The sequence below is a fragment of the Humulus lupulus genome, chromosome X (genome assembly GCF_963169125.1).
Source record: "Humulus lupulus chromosome X, drHumLupu1.1, whole genome shotgun sequence".
NCBI classification, from domain to species: Eukaryota; Viridiplantae; Streptophyta; class Magnoliopsida; order Rosales; family Cannabaceae; genus Humulus; species Humulus lupulus.
The window spans coordinates 192737898-192754766 of NC_084802.1; the positions used below are offsets into that span (position 1 = coordinate 192737898).

At 33.7% G+C, this 16869-nt stretch overlaps 1 protein-coding gene across 2 annotated transcripts; it reads right to left on the minus strand.

Moving 5' to 3' along the window:
* Positions 1 to 6351: 6351 nt before the first annotated feature.
* LOC133804728 (uncharacterized) lies at positions 6352 to 9328 on the minus strand. 2 transcript variants are annotated; one of them, XM_062242866.1, is made up of 3 exons: positions 8972 to 9328; positions 6647 to 7486; positions 6352 to 6539 (listed from the first exon to the last, which is right to left on the minus strand). In XM_062242866.1, the coding sequence occupies exons 1-3, from the start codon at positions 8994 to 8996 to the stop codon at positions 6511 to 6513; spliced, it is 894 nt and encodes a 297-aa protein (XP_062098850.1). In that variant the 5' UTR covers positions 8997 to 9328; the 3' UTR covers positions 6352 to 6510. The 2 variants fall into 2 exon arrangements, with proteins under 2 accessions (XP_062098850.1, XP_062098849.1); XM_062242865.1 differs by lacking the exon at positions 8972 to 9328 and having other exon boundaries at positions 6647 to 7650.
* Positions 9329 to 16869: the final 7541 nt, after the last annotated feature.

Consider the following 16869-nt stretch of genomic DNA (forward strand, 5'->3'; position numbering starts at 1 on the left):
ACATCGGAGAATTCGGGGCATTACATTCAACATCAATTATATTTGGTTCCAAATGTCGACAAATTAAACGTGTACCATTACATAATCCTTCAGAAGAATTAAGATTACGAATTAAAATAATAGGACAATTTGGTTTTAAAATTAATTCATGAGGAGGAATTCCATATGGTGTTAAACTGTTGAGAAAGTCTTCTTGAAAAAATTGCGTAGTTGTATCTAATGTTTCATCAAAACTATAATATTTAACAGGATCTCCTACAAATTGATTAATTAATAAGTTGTTTATTTCGTCCACATAATCATTTTTCAGAGTTAAAATAACTCTATTAATCATGAAGGGTAAATTATTGTGGTACAAATTTATATTTGGAAATACAATATTTATTAATTTTTGAAGTGACAAGATATCTTCTTCATATGGTATTATCATATTAGATGGGAATTTGATGTCGTCATTTTTATCATGTTGTTCTTTTCCTTCACCAATATTAAAGAGAAACTTCGAAAATATAGGATCATTGCTTGCTCTCATATTGATTGTTAAATGTATTTTAATAAATGATGGCCATAAATAAGATTTTGGTAAACTTGCATTTATTATTTCTTCTTTTTTTCCTCCTGGAATAACAGGAAGAACTTGATGAAAATCTCCACCAAGGACTATTATTTTACCCCCAAAAGGTAAATTGCTATCATTTATATCTTTTAATGCAACATCTAAAGCTTCTATTGCATATTTACTTATCATTGGAGCTTCATCCCATATTATGAGTCTTGTTATTTGTAATAATTTAGTTAAACCTGATTGTTTGCTAATATTGCATGAAATGTTGTTGTCTATTTGAAGAGGAAATTTAAATCTTGAATGAGCAGTTTGTCCACCAGGCAATATTGCTGCAACAACTCCGGAAGAAGCTATTGCCAATGCTATTATATTTTTAGACCTAACATTAGCAAGTATAGCACGATATAAATATGTCTTACCTGTTCCTCCTGGTCCATCAATAAAAAATATTGCTGATTCATTTGTAAATACTTTAGATAAAATTAAATTATATGCATATTTTTGTTCTTCATTTAAATGTGTGGCAGCTAATATATCTTCTTCAGCAACAATAATTGTTGATTCTTCATCTGTTTCTTTATTCAGTCTTTTTTCTTCAGATAAATCTAATTTATAATTTGTTAAATGATAATCATTTATATTTTTTTCCCATAGATTCAAACATATAATTTAGCTGCTTTAATACTTTGTTAGAATTTCAATAGAGTTACTATTTATTTTGTGAAAATCTTCACACATTGCATTTTAAAATTTTTGCCATATTGCTTTGGGATTATTTGGTTCACAATGTATTATTATTATTGCAAATAATCGACGTAAACTATATGGTAATTGATACAATGTAGCTTCTTCAAGACTTAAACATATATAATTATCCCCTTTTAGTAATCCATGTAATAGAGCGACCTCACGAAATGATGTTGTCACAATATTATTAACAATTTTTAAATATTCAAAAGAAGTTGCACCTTTTATATGATTTAAAAGTAATCGTAAATAATATCTTTCTCCTTCAGTTGGATTTACTGTAACAATTCTTTCAATAACTTTCGCTTTTTTTCTTGGGTACCAATATTTATCTCTACTATTCCAAACAAAATACTTAGGGAATTGTCTATATAATAATGTTTTTGCTATTTCATTAGTTTTATTCATAGTAAAATATTCTGTAAGCATAGTGTTTGATGCGAAATCATAGTTAATAATTTTACTAAGATCATCTATTTTTCTAAATGTTATTAATTGTTTATTTTCAAGATGTAATTGTAAAGTAATTACTGCAGGATAAATTTCATTTAATAAAAAACTAAAAATTCTCCATGTTGCTTCAGGTGGAGATACCCATTTAGCAGATTAAAAGTTTTTAATTTCATCAATATTATTTTCACCCTCATTTATATGTTAAATATAAATTATATTATGAGCATAAATTCATAAATCAGATTCAAATCAACATAGCATGCTCATACAATAATCCAGGAACACTTTTTATTTAGAGCATTGAATTGAATATATAGAGATGAAACATACCTGACATTGAGTCTCCAATGTTCATCCTTGAATCTCTCACGATCTACACAAGACAATATTAGAAAACAATACAAGAGAGATCTTATGGAGAGCAACCCTTACCAAACCATATGCCACAGTATTTTTCCCAAATTAATTTGAAGTCACTTCTTATTGTTGCTGTTACGTATATATGTTTATATAAGTATATATTATTGTTCACCGAAGTGACAGGTACAAAAGGAGATGAATGCGCATAGTCTCAAATTAATGTACCACATGCATGTTTGGTTTAATGATTGTTATTGTTTTTTAATGTCCTCAAGACCGAATCATAAATAATATATGTATCCTATCGATATGATATTATATATGATTTATTAGACTGTCTTTTGTGATGGACAACATTATGGTGGTTTGATTATATTGTCCAAGTGGGAGAATGTTAGAATTTTATATGGACTAATATAATTACAAACATAATTCCATTATCACAATCATTTTCTAGAGTGCCTACGAATAGTTAAAGACCATAATGGGATGGTTAATATTAATCTAATTGCAATTGAGGCACATGGTAGCACCCTAAAGACTATAGGTTGGCCCATTAAATCATAGTCCACCATATCTGATAATATAAGCCCAATAGGCCCAATATACCCCTTAGGGTAAGAAGGCATATGAAACAACATATATGTTCAATATATATGTCTCATATGCCTTCTTACCCTAAGGGGTATATTGGGCCTATTGGGCTTATATTATCAGATATGGTGGACTATGATTTAATGGGCCAACCTATAGTCTTTAGGGTGCTACCATGTGCCTCAATTGCAATTAGATTAATATTAACCATCCCATTATGGTCTTTAACTATTCGTAGGCACTCTAGAAAATGATTGTGATAATGGAATTATGTTTGTAATTATATTAGTCCATATAAAATTCTAACATTCTCCCACTTGGACAATATAATCAAACCACCATAATGTTGTCCATCACAAAAGACAGTCTAATAAATCATATATAATATCATATCGATAGGATACATATATTATTTATGATTCGGTCTTGAGGACATTAAAAAACAATAACAATCATTAAACCAAACATGCATGTGGTACATTAATTTGAGACTATGCGCATTCATCTCCTTTTGTACCTGTCACTTCGGTGAACAATAATATATACTTATATAAACATATATACGTAACAGCAACAATAAGAAGTGACTTCAATTATCATTATGCATGTTCATAACAAAACGCAAGCTATAAGCAATCCATACAAAATACTAGCATGTTTGATACATAATAACAAAACTCCCACTGAGCTCAACAAGCTAGGCTCCTAACAATCCCATCCGAGCAACATGCTCCAGAAATACACATATGGGTAAGCCTTTCGTTAGTGGGTCTGCCAACATGCTAGTGGTAGGCGTGTACTCAATAGAAATGAGAGACTCAGCGACTTTCTCTTTAACAAAATAGTACTTTATATCAATATGCTTTGAGCGAGAAGTACTCCTAGTGTTCTTAGAGAAAGCTACTGCTGCGGAGTTGTCACAATACAATTTCAGCGGCCTCGAAATAGAGTCTACAACATTCAAAGCTGAAATGAAATTCCGCAGCCATATTGCTTGACAAGTAGCCTCATAACACGCCATATATTCTGCCTCCATCGTAGAAGAAGCTATGAGTGTCTGCTTGACACTTTTCCATGAAACAGCTCCTCCTGCCATCATATAAATGTAGCCTGAAGTGGACTTTTTATCATCCACGCATCCTGCATAATCGGCGTCACTGAACCCAACTATATCAAGAGTGTCAGCTCGCCGATAAGTCAACATATGATCCTTTGTACCCTGAAGATACCTCATGACTTTCTTAGCCGCTTTCCAATGGCTAAGACCAGGATCACTCAAGTATCTACCCAACACGCTGACAACAAAAGCAATATCAGGGCGTGTGCATACTTGAGCATACATCAAGCTACCAACCAATGACGCATAAGGAATGACTTTCATTTCATCTCTCTCTTTATCATTTTGTGGACATTGGGCCTTTGAGAACTTATCACCCTTCACTATCGGTGCCTTCCCAGGAGAACATGTATGCATATTGAATCTTTTCAAGATCCGATCAATGTAAGTCTTCTGAGACAAACGAAGAATACCATTAGCCTTATCTCGAAGAATCTGAATCCCAAGCACATAGGAAGCCTCGCCAAGATCCTTCATATCAAAATGGCTAGACAAAAGTTGTTTTGTCTTAGACAACAGATCAGAATTATTAGATGCAAGCAGGATGTCATCAACATACAATACCAGAAAAATATAGCTGCTCCCACTAACCTTCATGTATATACATTGATCTACTACATTCTCCTTGAAGCCATTTGCAGAGACAATCATATCGAACTTGAGATACCACTGCCTTGATGCTTGTTTAAGCCCATAGATAGACTTTTTGAGCTTGCAAACCATGTGTTCTTTGCCAGACTTCTCAAAACCAATAGGTTGAGTCATATAAACATCTTCAAATAAATCTCCATTCAAGAAGGCAGTCCTCACATCCATTTGATTGAGTTCTAGATCAAAATAAGCAACTATAGCCATAATGATTCGCAACGAATCTTTGGTGGAAACAGGTGAAAAGGTTTCTTTGAAATCAATACCTTCTCTCTGGCTATAGCCCTTAGCCACAAGTCTAGCCTTATACCTTTCCACTTGCCCATTGGAGTCACGTTTGATCTTATACACCCATTTGCATCCAATAGGTCTGCAACCTTTGGGTAATTCAACCAACTCCCAAACTTCATTTTGTGACATAGAATTCAACTCATCTTTCATTGCATCCATCCACAACACAGATTGAGGACTATTCATAGCTTCTTGATAGGTGACTGGCTCAAAAGTGTCTCCGACATCAAACTCATGTTCCTGTAAATAGACAAGGTAGTCATTAGGAATAGCAGACCTGCGGGTTCTCTGTGATCTTCTCATCATAGCTTCATCATCCCCAATATCAAGATTTTCACCTTGTTCTTGATTTTGAGGTTCATCATGAGTTTCTGCCGGAATCTGTTCAATCACAGGGTCATCAATAGGAGCGGAAGCGACAGGTACAGGGACAAAAATACGTTCTTCCCTGAAAACAATTTCTCTTGACCCTTGACTTGAACCAAATTCATCATCAAAATAGACAGCCCTATCTGATTCTATAACCCTGGTGGTGTGAGATGGGCAATAAAATCTGGAACCCCTTGATCCAATGGTGTAGCCCACAAAATATCCACTAATGGTCTTCGGATCAAGTTTCTTAGATTGTGGATTATAGGGCCTCACTTCTGCTTTGCAACCCCAAACATGAAAATGACGCAAGCTTGGTTTCTTACTTGACCATAGCTCATAAGGCGTCTTTGGGACAGACTTGCTAGGCACTTGATTCAAGATATAAGCTGCAGTTTTTAATGCCTCACCCCATAAAAAATCTGGCAAGCTAGAATGAATCAACATACATCGCACCATGTCAAGAAGAGTGCGATTTCTCCTTTTAGCAATTCCATTCTGTTGGGGTGTCCCTGGCATTGTATATCTTGCATTAATACCACATTCCTGCAAGTATTTGGCAAAAGGCCCGGGGTTCCGTCCAGTTTCATCATAACGTCCATAATACTCTCCACCTCTATCAGAGTTGACAATTTTAATCTTCTTTCCCTTTTGAAGCTCAACATTCGTCTTGAAAATCTTAAAAGCATCAAAAGATTCAGATTTTTCACGAATGAGCTCAACATGACCATACCGGGAAAAATCATCAATGAAGGTGATAAAGTATCTATAACCACCCATAGCAGGTGGAACAAAAGGCCCACAAATATCAGTATGAATAGTGTCCAATACATCTGTGCACCTGTCTGACTTGCTCTTTCTAACCTTGGCAGTCAACTTTCCTTTTATACAATCAACACAGGCAGTGAAATAAGAGAAATCAAGATCCTGAAGTACACCATCCTTCACCAATCTCTCCATTCTATCTCTAGAAATATGGCCTAAACGTTTATGCCAAAGCATAGAAGATTTCAAATCTGATCTTGCACGTTTTGACCCAACAATAGCATTAAGAGAAGAAGAACAAGAAGAAGTAGAAGTAACGGGAACAACATCATGTAAATCAAGCTTATATAAGTTTCCACATAAAGTTCCATTTCCAACCAACATAGAGTCACAATACAAAGTCAATTTTCCAAATCCAAAATGAAGACTATAACCTAGTCTATCCAAAATAGATACAGAAATCAAATTCCTCCTAATAGAGGGTAAATAAGCAACATCATGCAACTCCAAAAAATGCCCAGTATTTAGCTGCAGTCTGACAGTCCCAAAAAATTCAACTCTGACTTTAGTATCGTCTCCCATGTATACATGCTCCTCCAACCTACTCGGTCTTCTTCGGTTTGTCACTGCCTGCAAGGAATTAGTAACATGAATTGTAGCTCCAGTATCTAACCACCAAGTGTTTGAGGGCACATCAATAATATTGGACTCTAAACAAACCATCACAAGACAATTACCTTTCTTCTCTAAGTGAGCTTTGAGCTTTCGACAATCAGCTTTCTTATGCCCAAAGCATTGACAAAAGTTGCACTTCCCTTTGAAAAACTCATTCTTATGACCAGTTGAAGATGAGCTAGCTTGCCCATTTCCCTTAGGATGGTTGGCTTTCTTCTTAGGATGCTTTTGGTCACTAGAGTTGTTGGAAGTGAACTTTCTCTTGTGAGGATTGTTTGGGTTCGTCACCATGGAGATACTTCTTGCCCTACCTTTTCTCATGTCCTCCTCTTCCTTGGCAAGAATAGCAGACATCTCCCCAACAGTCCATTGCTCCTTCTGAGCATTGTAGCTTGATCTGATTGAATCAAACTGAGATGGAATATTCTCCATCACTAACCACACCATGTAATCCTCACCAAGGTCCATATCCATGGCCTTAAGTTTATGATAGTGGCCCATGAGCTTGTCAATGTGAGCCCTGATGTCACCTGAACCATCGTAAACAGTGTGATGCAGCATGTTCAAGTGTTCATTCTTCTCATTCTTTGAGAATTTCTTATACTTTTCCTTAATGGCAGCAAGAAAATCCTTTGCATTCTCAGACTTGGGAATACTATCACGAATAGATTCGTCCATGTGATATCTCATAAGCATCAAGCAACAACGATTGGAGTGTTCCCAGTCCTCGTAAGATTTCTTATCCTTCTCAGTAGCATCGTCAGCAGGCTTAGATGGTGCATCAATTCTCAAGGCCAAGTCCACTTTCATGAAGGTCAAGTTCATCGTGATATTTTCAATCCACTGCTTGTGGTTGGTTGCATTCAGCGTCAAGACGGCAGGAGATCTAGGAATGCTTACAGCTGAATGAGAAACAAGAGCAATAACTATTAAATACATGTTATGATAAACCATGTCATTTGTGCTCTTTTCTCATCAATATATGATCGCAAAATAACAAATGATCATTATGTATGCTAGAGTTCTTAGACAAACACACAAAATAGAACTCATACACAGGTAAGAACAATCTATTAAACATTATAATCAAATACATTAATTTACTATCGAAAGGATAGATAAATTGTGATTCATAATATTTAATAAATTTTCTTCACCATATTAAGCATCCTTAGCAAGCAATTATTATCGATAGGATAAGTAATTACTTGTATGGATCTTAATGCAAATTTGGAGGATGGTACAAAATTTAAATAAATTAATATTTAAATGTTCCTCATTACCAAACAATTCACATGCTTATTCTTATGACAGGCAAGAAAATAAACAATAATTGTTGACAATATATAATAAGATTTATGCCACAAAAGATTAAATACAAATACAATTATGAATAGAATTCATGGGTTAATCTTGTGCATAAACATAAATAAAATAGGGTGTAAGAATAGGAGTGAAATGGTAAAAATTTGGCCAAAAAAGGACACCTCACGCGCCCCCACGCGCCCCAAATTTTTTTTAAAAAAAAAAAAAAAAAAGTTTCAAAAACGACATGTAGTTTACCAAAAAACAACATGTAGTTTAACAAAAACGACATGTAGTTCACCAAAAACGACATGTAGTTTAACAAAAACGACATGAAGTTTAACAAAAAATGACATGTCGTTTGTCACTATAAAAATCGACCTTCACACCTCAAAACGACGTGTCGTTTTCAAAACACGACGTGTCGTTTTTAAATAAAAATTCGACCCCTCAGACGTCAAACGATGCGTCGTTTCCGTACGAACGACATGTCGTTTTTTCCTGACAGAGGCAAAACGACATGTCGTTTTTATCGTCCCTGTCACCCAGTTTTGACCCGTGGGTCTGCATCTCGGGTCTACGCGACCCGGTTCGTGACCCGGTCGTATAGACCATCTCCGGCCTCCAAAACCGACTCTTTTTTAGGGGTTTTGCTCCACATCTCATCCTCTATCAATTTCCGGCCTCCATTTGGGTTAAAAAACTCTCAAAATCAACAATTATATATACTTTTATCTATGAAAATTTTTGGAAAAAATTGGTATCCATGGCCGAAAACACTCAAAAAATTTCCCCAAAATTTTGTAAAAAAATGGTCTGAACCCATTGATGATTAATATACTAATTTTCTTCATAGTCCAATTCAAAATTTCATTGTAAAAAAAAATGACAAAAAATTGGGGTATTTGACAATAAGCTCTAAAATCAAAAGACCTGGCTCTTGATACCAATTGTTAAATATAAATTATATTATGAGCATAAATTCATAAATCAGATTCAAATCAACATAGCATGCTCATACAATAATCCATGAACACTTTTTATTTAGAGCATTGAATTGAATATATAGAGATGAAACATACCTGACATTGAGTCTCCAATGTTCATCCTTGAATCTCTCACGATCTACACAAGACAATATTAGAAAACAATACAAGAGAGATCTTATGGAGAGCAACCCTTACCAAACCATATGCCACAGTATTTTTCCCAACAACATATATGTTCAATATATATGTCTCATATGCCTTCTTACCCTAAGGGGTATATTGGGCCTATTGGGCTTATATTATCAGATATGGTGGACTATGATTTAATGGGCCAACCTATAGTCTTTAGGGTGCTACCATGTGCCTCAATTGCAATTAGATTAATATTAACCATCCCATTATGGTCTTTAACTATTCGTAGGCACTCTAGAAAATGATTGTGATAATGGAATTATGTTTGTAATTATATTAGTCCATATAAAATTCTAACATTATATTGATATGAATTGCAATTTTATCATGACCTTTATATATACATTTATATGACAATCAAATTTTGCAAGTAAATAAGGATTGTATGGAACAACCCATTGATTATTTAATTGATGACCTCTAACTTTAACAGTTTGATTATTATTTCTTCTTATATATTTTGGATATTCATTTAGCCCAAGATAAGTTTTTGATGAATATGCTTTTGGAAAATGATTTTTACATTGGCTGTTTTTCATACAAATATTAGTTGGATTTAAATTGCCACATGGCCCATGCATCATATGTTTAACAACCATTGAATATAGATGTACATTTGTATTCATATCTGGTAATTCAATAGATACAATTTTATCAAAACTTAATGAATTAACCAGTTTTGAATTAGATTTTAAAATAATTAAAAAATGAGCATGTGGACGACCTCTTTTTTGAAATTCAATAACATAAACATATGCTGCTACACTACCGAATATTTTTTTTCAAAATTTCATATTTTAATTCCTCTAATTTTGCTCAAAATATACGTGTTGTTATATCAGGTCTATTTTGAGCAATCTCATATGTTTGCAATTCTTCTTTTATTTCACACCAATTAGGATTGCATGTTATTGTTAAAAATATATCTGGTTTGCCAAATCGTTGTACCAGTGTCATTGCATCCATATATTTTTTTCTCATTTTTCTTGGACCACCAATAAAAGAAGTTGGTAAAACAATTCTTCTTCCAATTTTCAAACCATGTTTTTCTCCAATTTCAATACTATCAATAATTCCCTGATATAAATCAGCACAAATGTCATCTTGTTTGTGTCTAATAAAATCTAATCTTTGAGTTTCAAGCTTTACATACATGTCAACAACATATTGTTGAAAAAGTTGGCCAGATTGTAATAATAAAGATTTATCTGTCGATCTTATTTGTAATTTATAACAATAATATTCACGACAAGAAACTATATTTTTTTCTTAGTTTTCGAAACTGCAGGACAAAAGAAAGAGAGAGAAAAACATCATCATGATATATTACAATATTTATGGAAAATATAATTAACAAACAATAAAGTAGAAAGAGCTCAATTACACTTACCTTTAGTTTCATTTTCTATTAATGCATCAACACCTTCAATATTTTCTAAATTAGATAATAGTTTGTTTATTAAATTGTCTGATTCTTTTATTTTATTTATTCTCAAAATTTGTCGATGCCAACCACTATCTCCATATGGAAATAATAAAGGGTATTGTAGTGGATCATAACAACCAAAATAATACTGTATTCTGTAACTATATCCTGAATGAGAGTAAACAAGTATCTCACGATTTTGATATTCTCTTGCAGAGTTGTCATCTAATCAAATTGCAGCAACTTGAGAAACTGAAGGAGAATTATACACTCTTTGATCTAAACAAGGGTCACATTTAATACGTATTTGATAGTTTTGTATATCTTTAAGAGATCGTAAGAAAGAACAATATGGGTTGACTTCTAATATATCAATTAATGCTTCTAAAATATTTTTATTAAGTTTTGAAAAATTATGCAAGCGATTTTCTATCTCATTTTCTGTATCATAAAAATATAAATATAAATTAGATGATTTTTGATCTATTGACATAAATTCATTTATATAATGATAGATTTGTCCTTGAACTCGAAATGTATAGACCCCTTTATTATTTTTACATAAATTTTTATCATATTTAACACCAAATGAAGTAAAAGCAAAAGTATTATTGTAAGTCTGAACATACTTTTGAAATTCTAATGCATCATTTGAAGATGATGTATATAAGTTATGTAAAATTGTAGGAGCAATATTGGTGGTTATGAAGATCTCTCCATTAGAACAACAAAAATATTGACTTTCATGAGGAAATTTCTTTGCATTGCACTGCTTACAAAAAGTTGGTGCTTTCAATTTCATAGAGGTTTGAGGAATATTTTCGATTGTACAATTATTTGTCTTCTTTCTCCCTTGCTTTCTCGGTCGACTGTAATCTAAAGAAGAAAGAAACCAATGAAATTGAATTAAAAATAATAGTTAAATATTAAAATATATAACGTTTTTCGATTATTACAAATTACTAAATTTATATAATAGGCACATTAGGAATTTAAACATCATTAAGAAAGGTTTTTTATTGTTTTTAACAAAAAATTAAAATAGCTTTATACATATAAATTATTTGACCTGGAAGTCGAATACCATTGATAAACCAATTTATTAATTATTTATAATTAATTTGAAAATAGCTTTATACACAAAAAGAAGTAAATTATCTAACCTGTTTGAGAAATATTCTCTTGATCCAAAGAAAGAGAACAATTCAATAATGGTGAACCTGCATGATTAACTGCTGCAATATTTACTCTTTCAATAAATTAACAATAAATGTACACACAAAGAGGAAATTTTTTATAAGATATAGTACAAGAATAAAAAAATAAATGACTTATATACCTTTTGAATATACATTTTCATCAGATGGTATATTACTCATTTGATCTATTGAAGAATTATCAATATTTTGTATATCAGCATCGTAAAAGTTTTTTTTTATTTTGAGAAATACTTGCAATTATGTTTCTTTCTGTAGTATTTCCTTTTTCCATGATTTATTTTTTCGCAGCATAATATTGTCTTTGTTTATTACGTACAAGTTCTTTTTCTGCCTCACTCATTTTTTGTCTTTTTTTTTTATATGCTTCGCTATTATATTTTTTCTTATCAGTTTTTGAATGTAATATAATAGCTTCGTTTTGCAAGTCTACATCAGATTGAGAAAAGCAAGTGGTGTACATATGAGATTTTTTTTTCTCAGAATAATATTGTCTTTGTCTTTTTCGGACAAATTCTTTTTCTACCTCACTCATATTTTCCCTTTTTCTTTGATATGCCTCTTTATTATATTTTTTTTTATCATTTTTTGAATGTGGTGTATTTTTATTATGAGTCTCTTCTTTTGGCATATATAAATCAAGTTGATGTGGACAATTGTTATAAATATGTGCATTGTCATGTTGATCACTACAAGAGAGCATAGAATTAAGATGCTATACTATATTTAGAAAGATTATTATATCAAATCCACTGAAATTGGGAATTATTTCTGTCAAAATTTAAATGAAACACAATTAGTAATGTTGGGAAAAACTTTAATCTGTATTTAGCCCTAATTAATTAATGAGAATCAAACAATAGAATTAAAGATTAGCGGAAGCGTACCGGAATCCATAGAATCGATTTTGAATGGTATGATCTTCCAATTTTTGCATCAATATTTCTCTCTGGAACCTCAGTTTCTTGATGATGGGGATTCAATAATAAATATACTATATATGAAACGATGCAAAAATGGGGACCAACCTGTTTATTAATAACTGAAAAACAGTAATTAATAATTTATTTACTATTTCTAATTTGGCCCCTCATCAAATCAGAAATTGTCTCAATGGTATCCACATATAAAAATCATGACAATCATGCCCTTAAGTCATAAACTTTATTAAAAAATAGACCACATAAATTTGACTCATTTATATAATGACCCAACACACATTTTTATATATACAATTGTGACCCCAAATAAATAAATTTCTAACAATCTCCCACTGGGCCACATATGTATATATATATAAATGTGTTAACCTTATTGAGCTCATAACTTTGTCATCATAACTGTAGGCATGTGCAATCTCGTCCATTAACTATATCAACATAGGATCAAAGCGATTTTCGTTGTATCAATCACAACTAAACCCATCAATGGTCACATATATCAACATAGCCAAATGACATAGATCAATCATGATAATGTGGTATGAAAATTACATGCATAGTGATCTATTCATGTCAATTTTCAATTGGTCCTACTTTACTTTATAGAGATCAAAACTTTAGCTTAATGTACAAAGTGAAATTAACCTAATAACATAAATTCTGTTCAGAAAAATATCTAAATACACTAGTTTCATGAAACAAATAAAACACAAAGGATAATAAAGACAAACTCCCACTGAATCTAGATATCCTCATACTCTAAAACACCCATACGAGCAGTGTGCTCATGAAAGACCTTGGGTGGCAAACCCTTAGTAAGGGGGTCTGCAATCATGGAGTTTGTACCTAAGTGTTCTATACAAATCTGTCCACTCTGTACCCTTTCTTTTACAACAAGGAACTTGATGTCAATATGTTTTGACTCGTCGAGCTCCTGTTGTTGTTGGAATACAATACAGCTGATTTATTGTCACAATACAACTTAAGTGGTCTTTCTATTCCATCCACAATGCGCAGCCCGGTGACAAAATTTCTCAGCCATATACCATGGTTGGATGCCTCATAACATGCAACAAACTCTGCTGCCATAGTAGATGAAGCTATGAGTGTTTGTTTTGCACTCCTCCATGATATAGCTCCACCACCTAACAGATATATGTAGCCCGAAGTGGATCTCCTACTATCTTGGCATCCCGCAAAGTCGGAGTCAGAATACCCAATGATCTCAAAGTGATCTGACCTCCTATATGTGAGCATGTAATCTCTTGTTCTCTTCAAATATCTCATAACCTTTTTGGCTGCTTTCCAGTGATCAATTCCTGGATTGCTTAAGTATCTGCCTATCACTCCAACAATGTACGCTATATCCGGACGCGTACAAACTTGAGCATACATTAGACTCCCAACAGCTGAAGTGTAGGGAATATTTTGCATTTCTTGAATTTCAAGGCTTCCTTTAGGGCATTGCTTAAGACAAAATTTGTCTCCTTTAACGACAGGGGTATCACCTGGTCTACAATCTTGCATGCCAAACCTTTTGAGTACTTTATCGATATAGCTCTTTTGTGATAATCCAAGAATACCCCGAGAACGGTCTCGATGTATTTGAATTCCTAAAACAAAAGAGGCGTCACCAAGATCTTTCATCTCAAAATGCTTAGATAGAAATCTCTTGGTTTCGTGCAATAAGCCTATATCATTAGTGGCAAGCAATATGTCATCGACATATAGAACCAGAAATATGCACTTACTCCCACTAAACTTATGATACACACAATCATCAACAACATTTATCTCAAAACCAAATGAGAGAATCACTTGATGAAATTTGTGGTACCATTGAAGGGAAGCTTGCTTGAGTCCATAGATGGATTTTTTTAATTTGCAAACCATATTCTTTGGGTCACCACACACAAAGTTTTCTGGTTGCTCCATGTAAATTGTCTCATCAATGTCGCCATTGAGAAACGCTGTTTTAACATCCATTTGATGTAACTCAAGATCAAAGTGAGCAACAAGTGCCATTATTATCCTAAAAGAGTCTTTCGATGAAACTGGAGAGAAAGTCTCTTTATAATCAATGCCTTGTTTCTGAGTATAGCCTATTGCTACAAGACATGCCTTAAACCTCACCACATTACCATTTTCATCCCTCTTGGTTTTAAATATCCATTTACAACCAATTGGTTTTACACCTTCTGGTAATGGGACAACTTCCCAAACTTTATTGTCTTGCATAGACTTATTGTCTTCATTCATGGCATCATTCCACTTTTGAGAGTTAGAACGTTCCATGGCCTGATGAAAGTTGATTGGATCATCTTCCATCATTCCAATGTCATCCTCATGTTCTTGAAGATACACTATGTATTCATCTGGATTAATAGCATTTCTTCTTTCTCTAGTGGATCGTCGCAAAGGCACTTGTTCTTGAGGTTGTTGAGTTTGTACCTCTGGGGTTTGATTGACTATGGTTGGTTGCTCTTGATCTAAAACTTGATCAATATCAGGATTGGAATCCTGAACATTGTCAAAAGCAACTAATGGAATAGAAATCAACTCATCTTCAAGAAGAGTGGTTGATTCTAAATCCTCCTAAAAAACAAAGTCCTTAACTGTATTTCTCCCCCCAAACTCAATATCCTCAAAAAACTTTGCAGTTCCCGTTTCAAATATATTCTTTACTTTGGGATCATAAAACTTGAAACCCCTAGATCGTTCAGAATATCCAATAAAGTAGCTGCTCACAGTTTTGGGTTCCAACTTCTTTTCATTTGGCCTTTAAGGCCTAGCTTCAGCTGGACATCCCCAAACGTGAAAGTGATTAAGACTAGGCTTTCGCCCCGTCCAAAGCTCATAAGGTGTTTTTGCAGCTGCTTTAGTTGGTACCCTATTCAAAATGTAGGCTGCTGTCTTAAGTGCCTCTCCCCAGAGTGATTCTGGTAAGGTTGAATGACTGATCATACTCCTTACCATATCTTTAAGAGTACGGTTTCGTCTTTCAGAAACACCATTCATGCTAGGAGATCCCGGCATAGTGTACTGTGGGACAATTCCACACTCCTCTAGATATCTGGCAAAAGGTCCTGGACGTTGTTCACCTGATCCGTCATATCTACCATAGTACTCACCACCACGGTCAGGCCTGACTTGCTTTATTCTTTTGCTAAGTTGATTCTCAACTTCAGCCTTAAAAGATTTGAACACGTCCAAGACTTGAGACTTTTCATGAAGTAGAAATAGGTACGCATATCTCGAGTAATCATCTATGAATGATACAAAATATTGTTGACCATTCCAAGAAGGTGTAGGAAATGGCCCACAAATGTCCGTATGTATCAACTCTAAGACGTCCATAGCTCTTTTCGCACCTAATTTCTTTGTTTTGGTCTGTTTGCCTTTGATGCATTCAATGCAAACATCAAAGTCTGAAAAATCAATTGAATCCAAGATTCCATCAGACACAAGTCGCTCAACTCTATTTCTAGAGATGTGACCTAACCGTTTGTGCCATAAGGAACTTGATTTTTCATTATCTATTTTACGCTTAGTACCACGTGATTCCACATTTAAGGTTTCATTATAAGAAGCAACGGTGTCAAGCAAATATAAGTTGTCATAAACCATAAGAGAACCAGTTCCAACAGTATTTGAATTAATAGATAAACTAAAGCAGTTGTTTCCAAATGAACAACAATAACCTAATTTGTCCAAACAAGAAACAGAAACCAAATTCCGCCTAAATGACGGTACAACAAAAGTATCTATTAAGTCCAAATAGTAACCAGTACTTAACAACAACCTAAAATGCCCTATTGCTTCCACATTCACCGACTTGCCGTCTCCCACATAAATGCTTCTTTCAGCATCACTTGGCTTTCGGTAACTCAGGCAACCCTGCATTGAAACACTGATGTTAGTAGTAGCACCGGAATGTAACCACCAAGTGTTTCTTGGTACTGAAGCTAAATTTACCTCAGAACAGACCAAAGTAAGAAATGTTCCTTTCTTTGCTCGCCATTCAATGTACTTAGCACATTCCTTCTTTGCGTGTCCTTTCATGTTGCAAAAGAAACAACCACCATCGTTGTTGGCTTGAGTTTGTTTCTTATGTGCTGGACCCTTATCCTTAGCAGCCTCATTCTTCCTTTTCTTGCCCTTATCCTTAGAGGTGCTTGCCAAATGAGCACTTTCAGTCTTCTCTTGCTTCAATCT

Excerpts from the sequence above, each read along its gene's own strand:
- LOC133804728 (XM_062242865.1), bottom strand. The coding sequence starts at position 7,538 with ATGGTTTATCATAACATGTATTTAATAGTTATTGCTCTTGTTTCTCAT. Across the intron at positions 6,540-6,646 it reads AGCTCACTTAGAGAAGAAAG|GCAGTGACAAACCGAAGAAG; the intron begins GTAATTGTCTTG and ends AATTCCTTGCAG.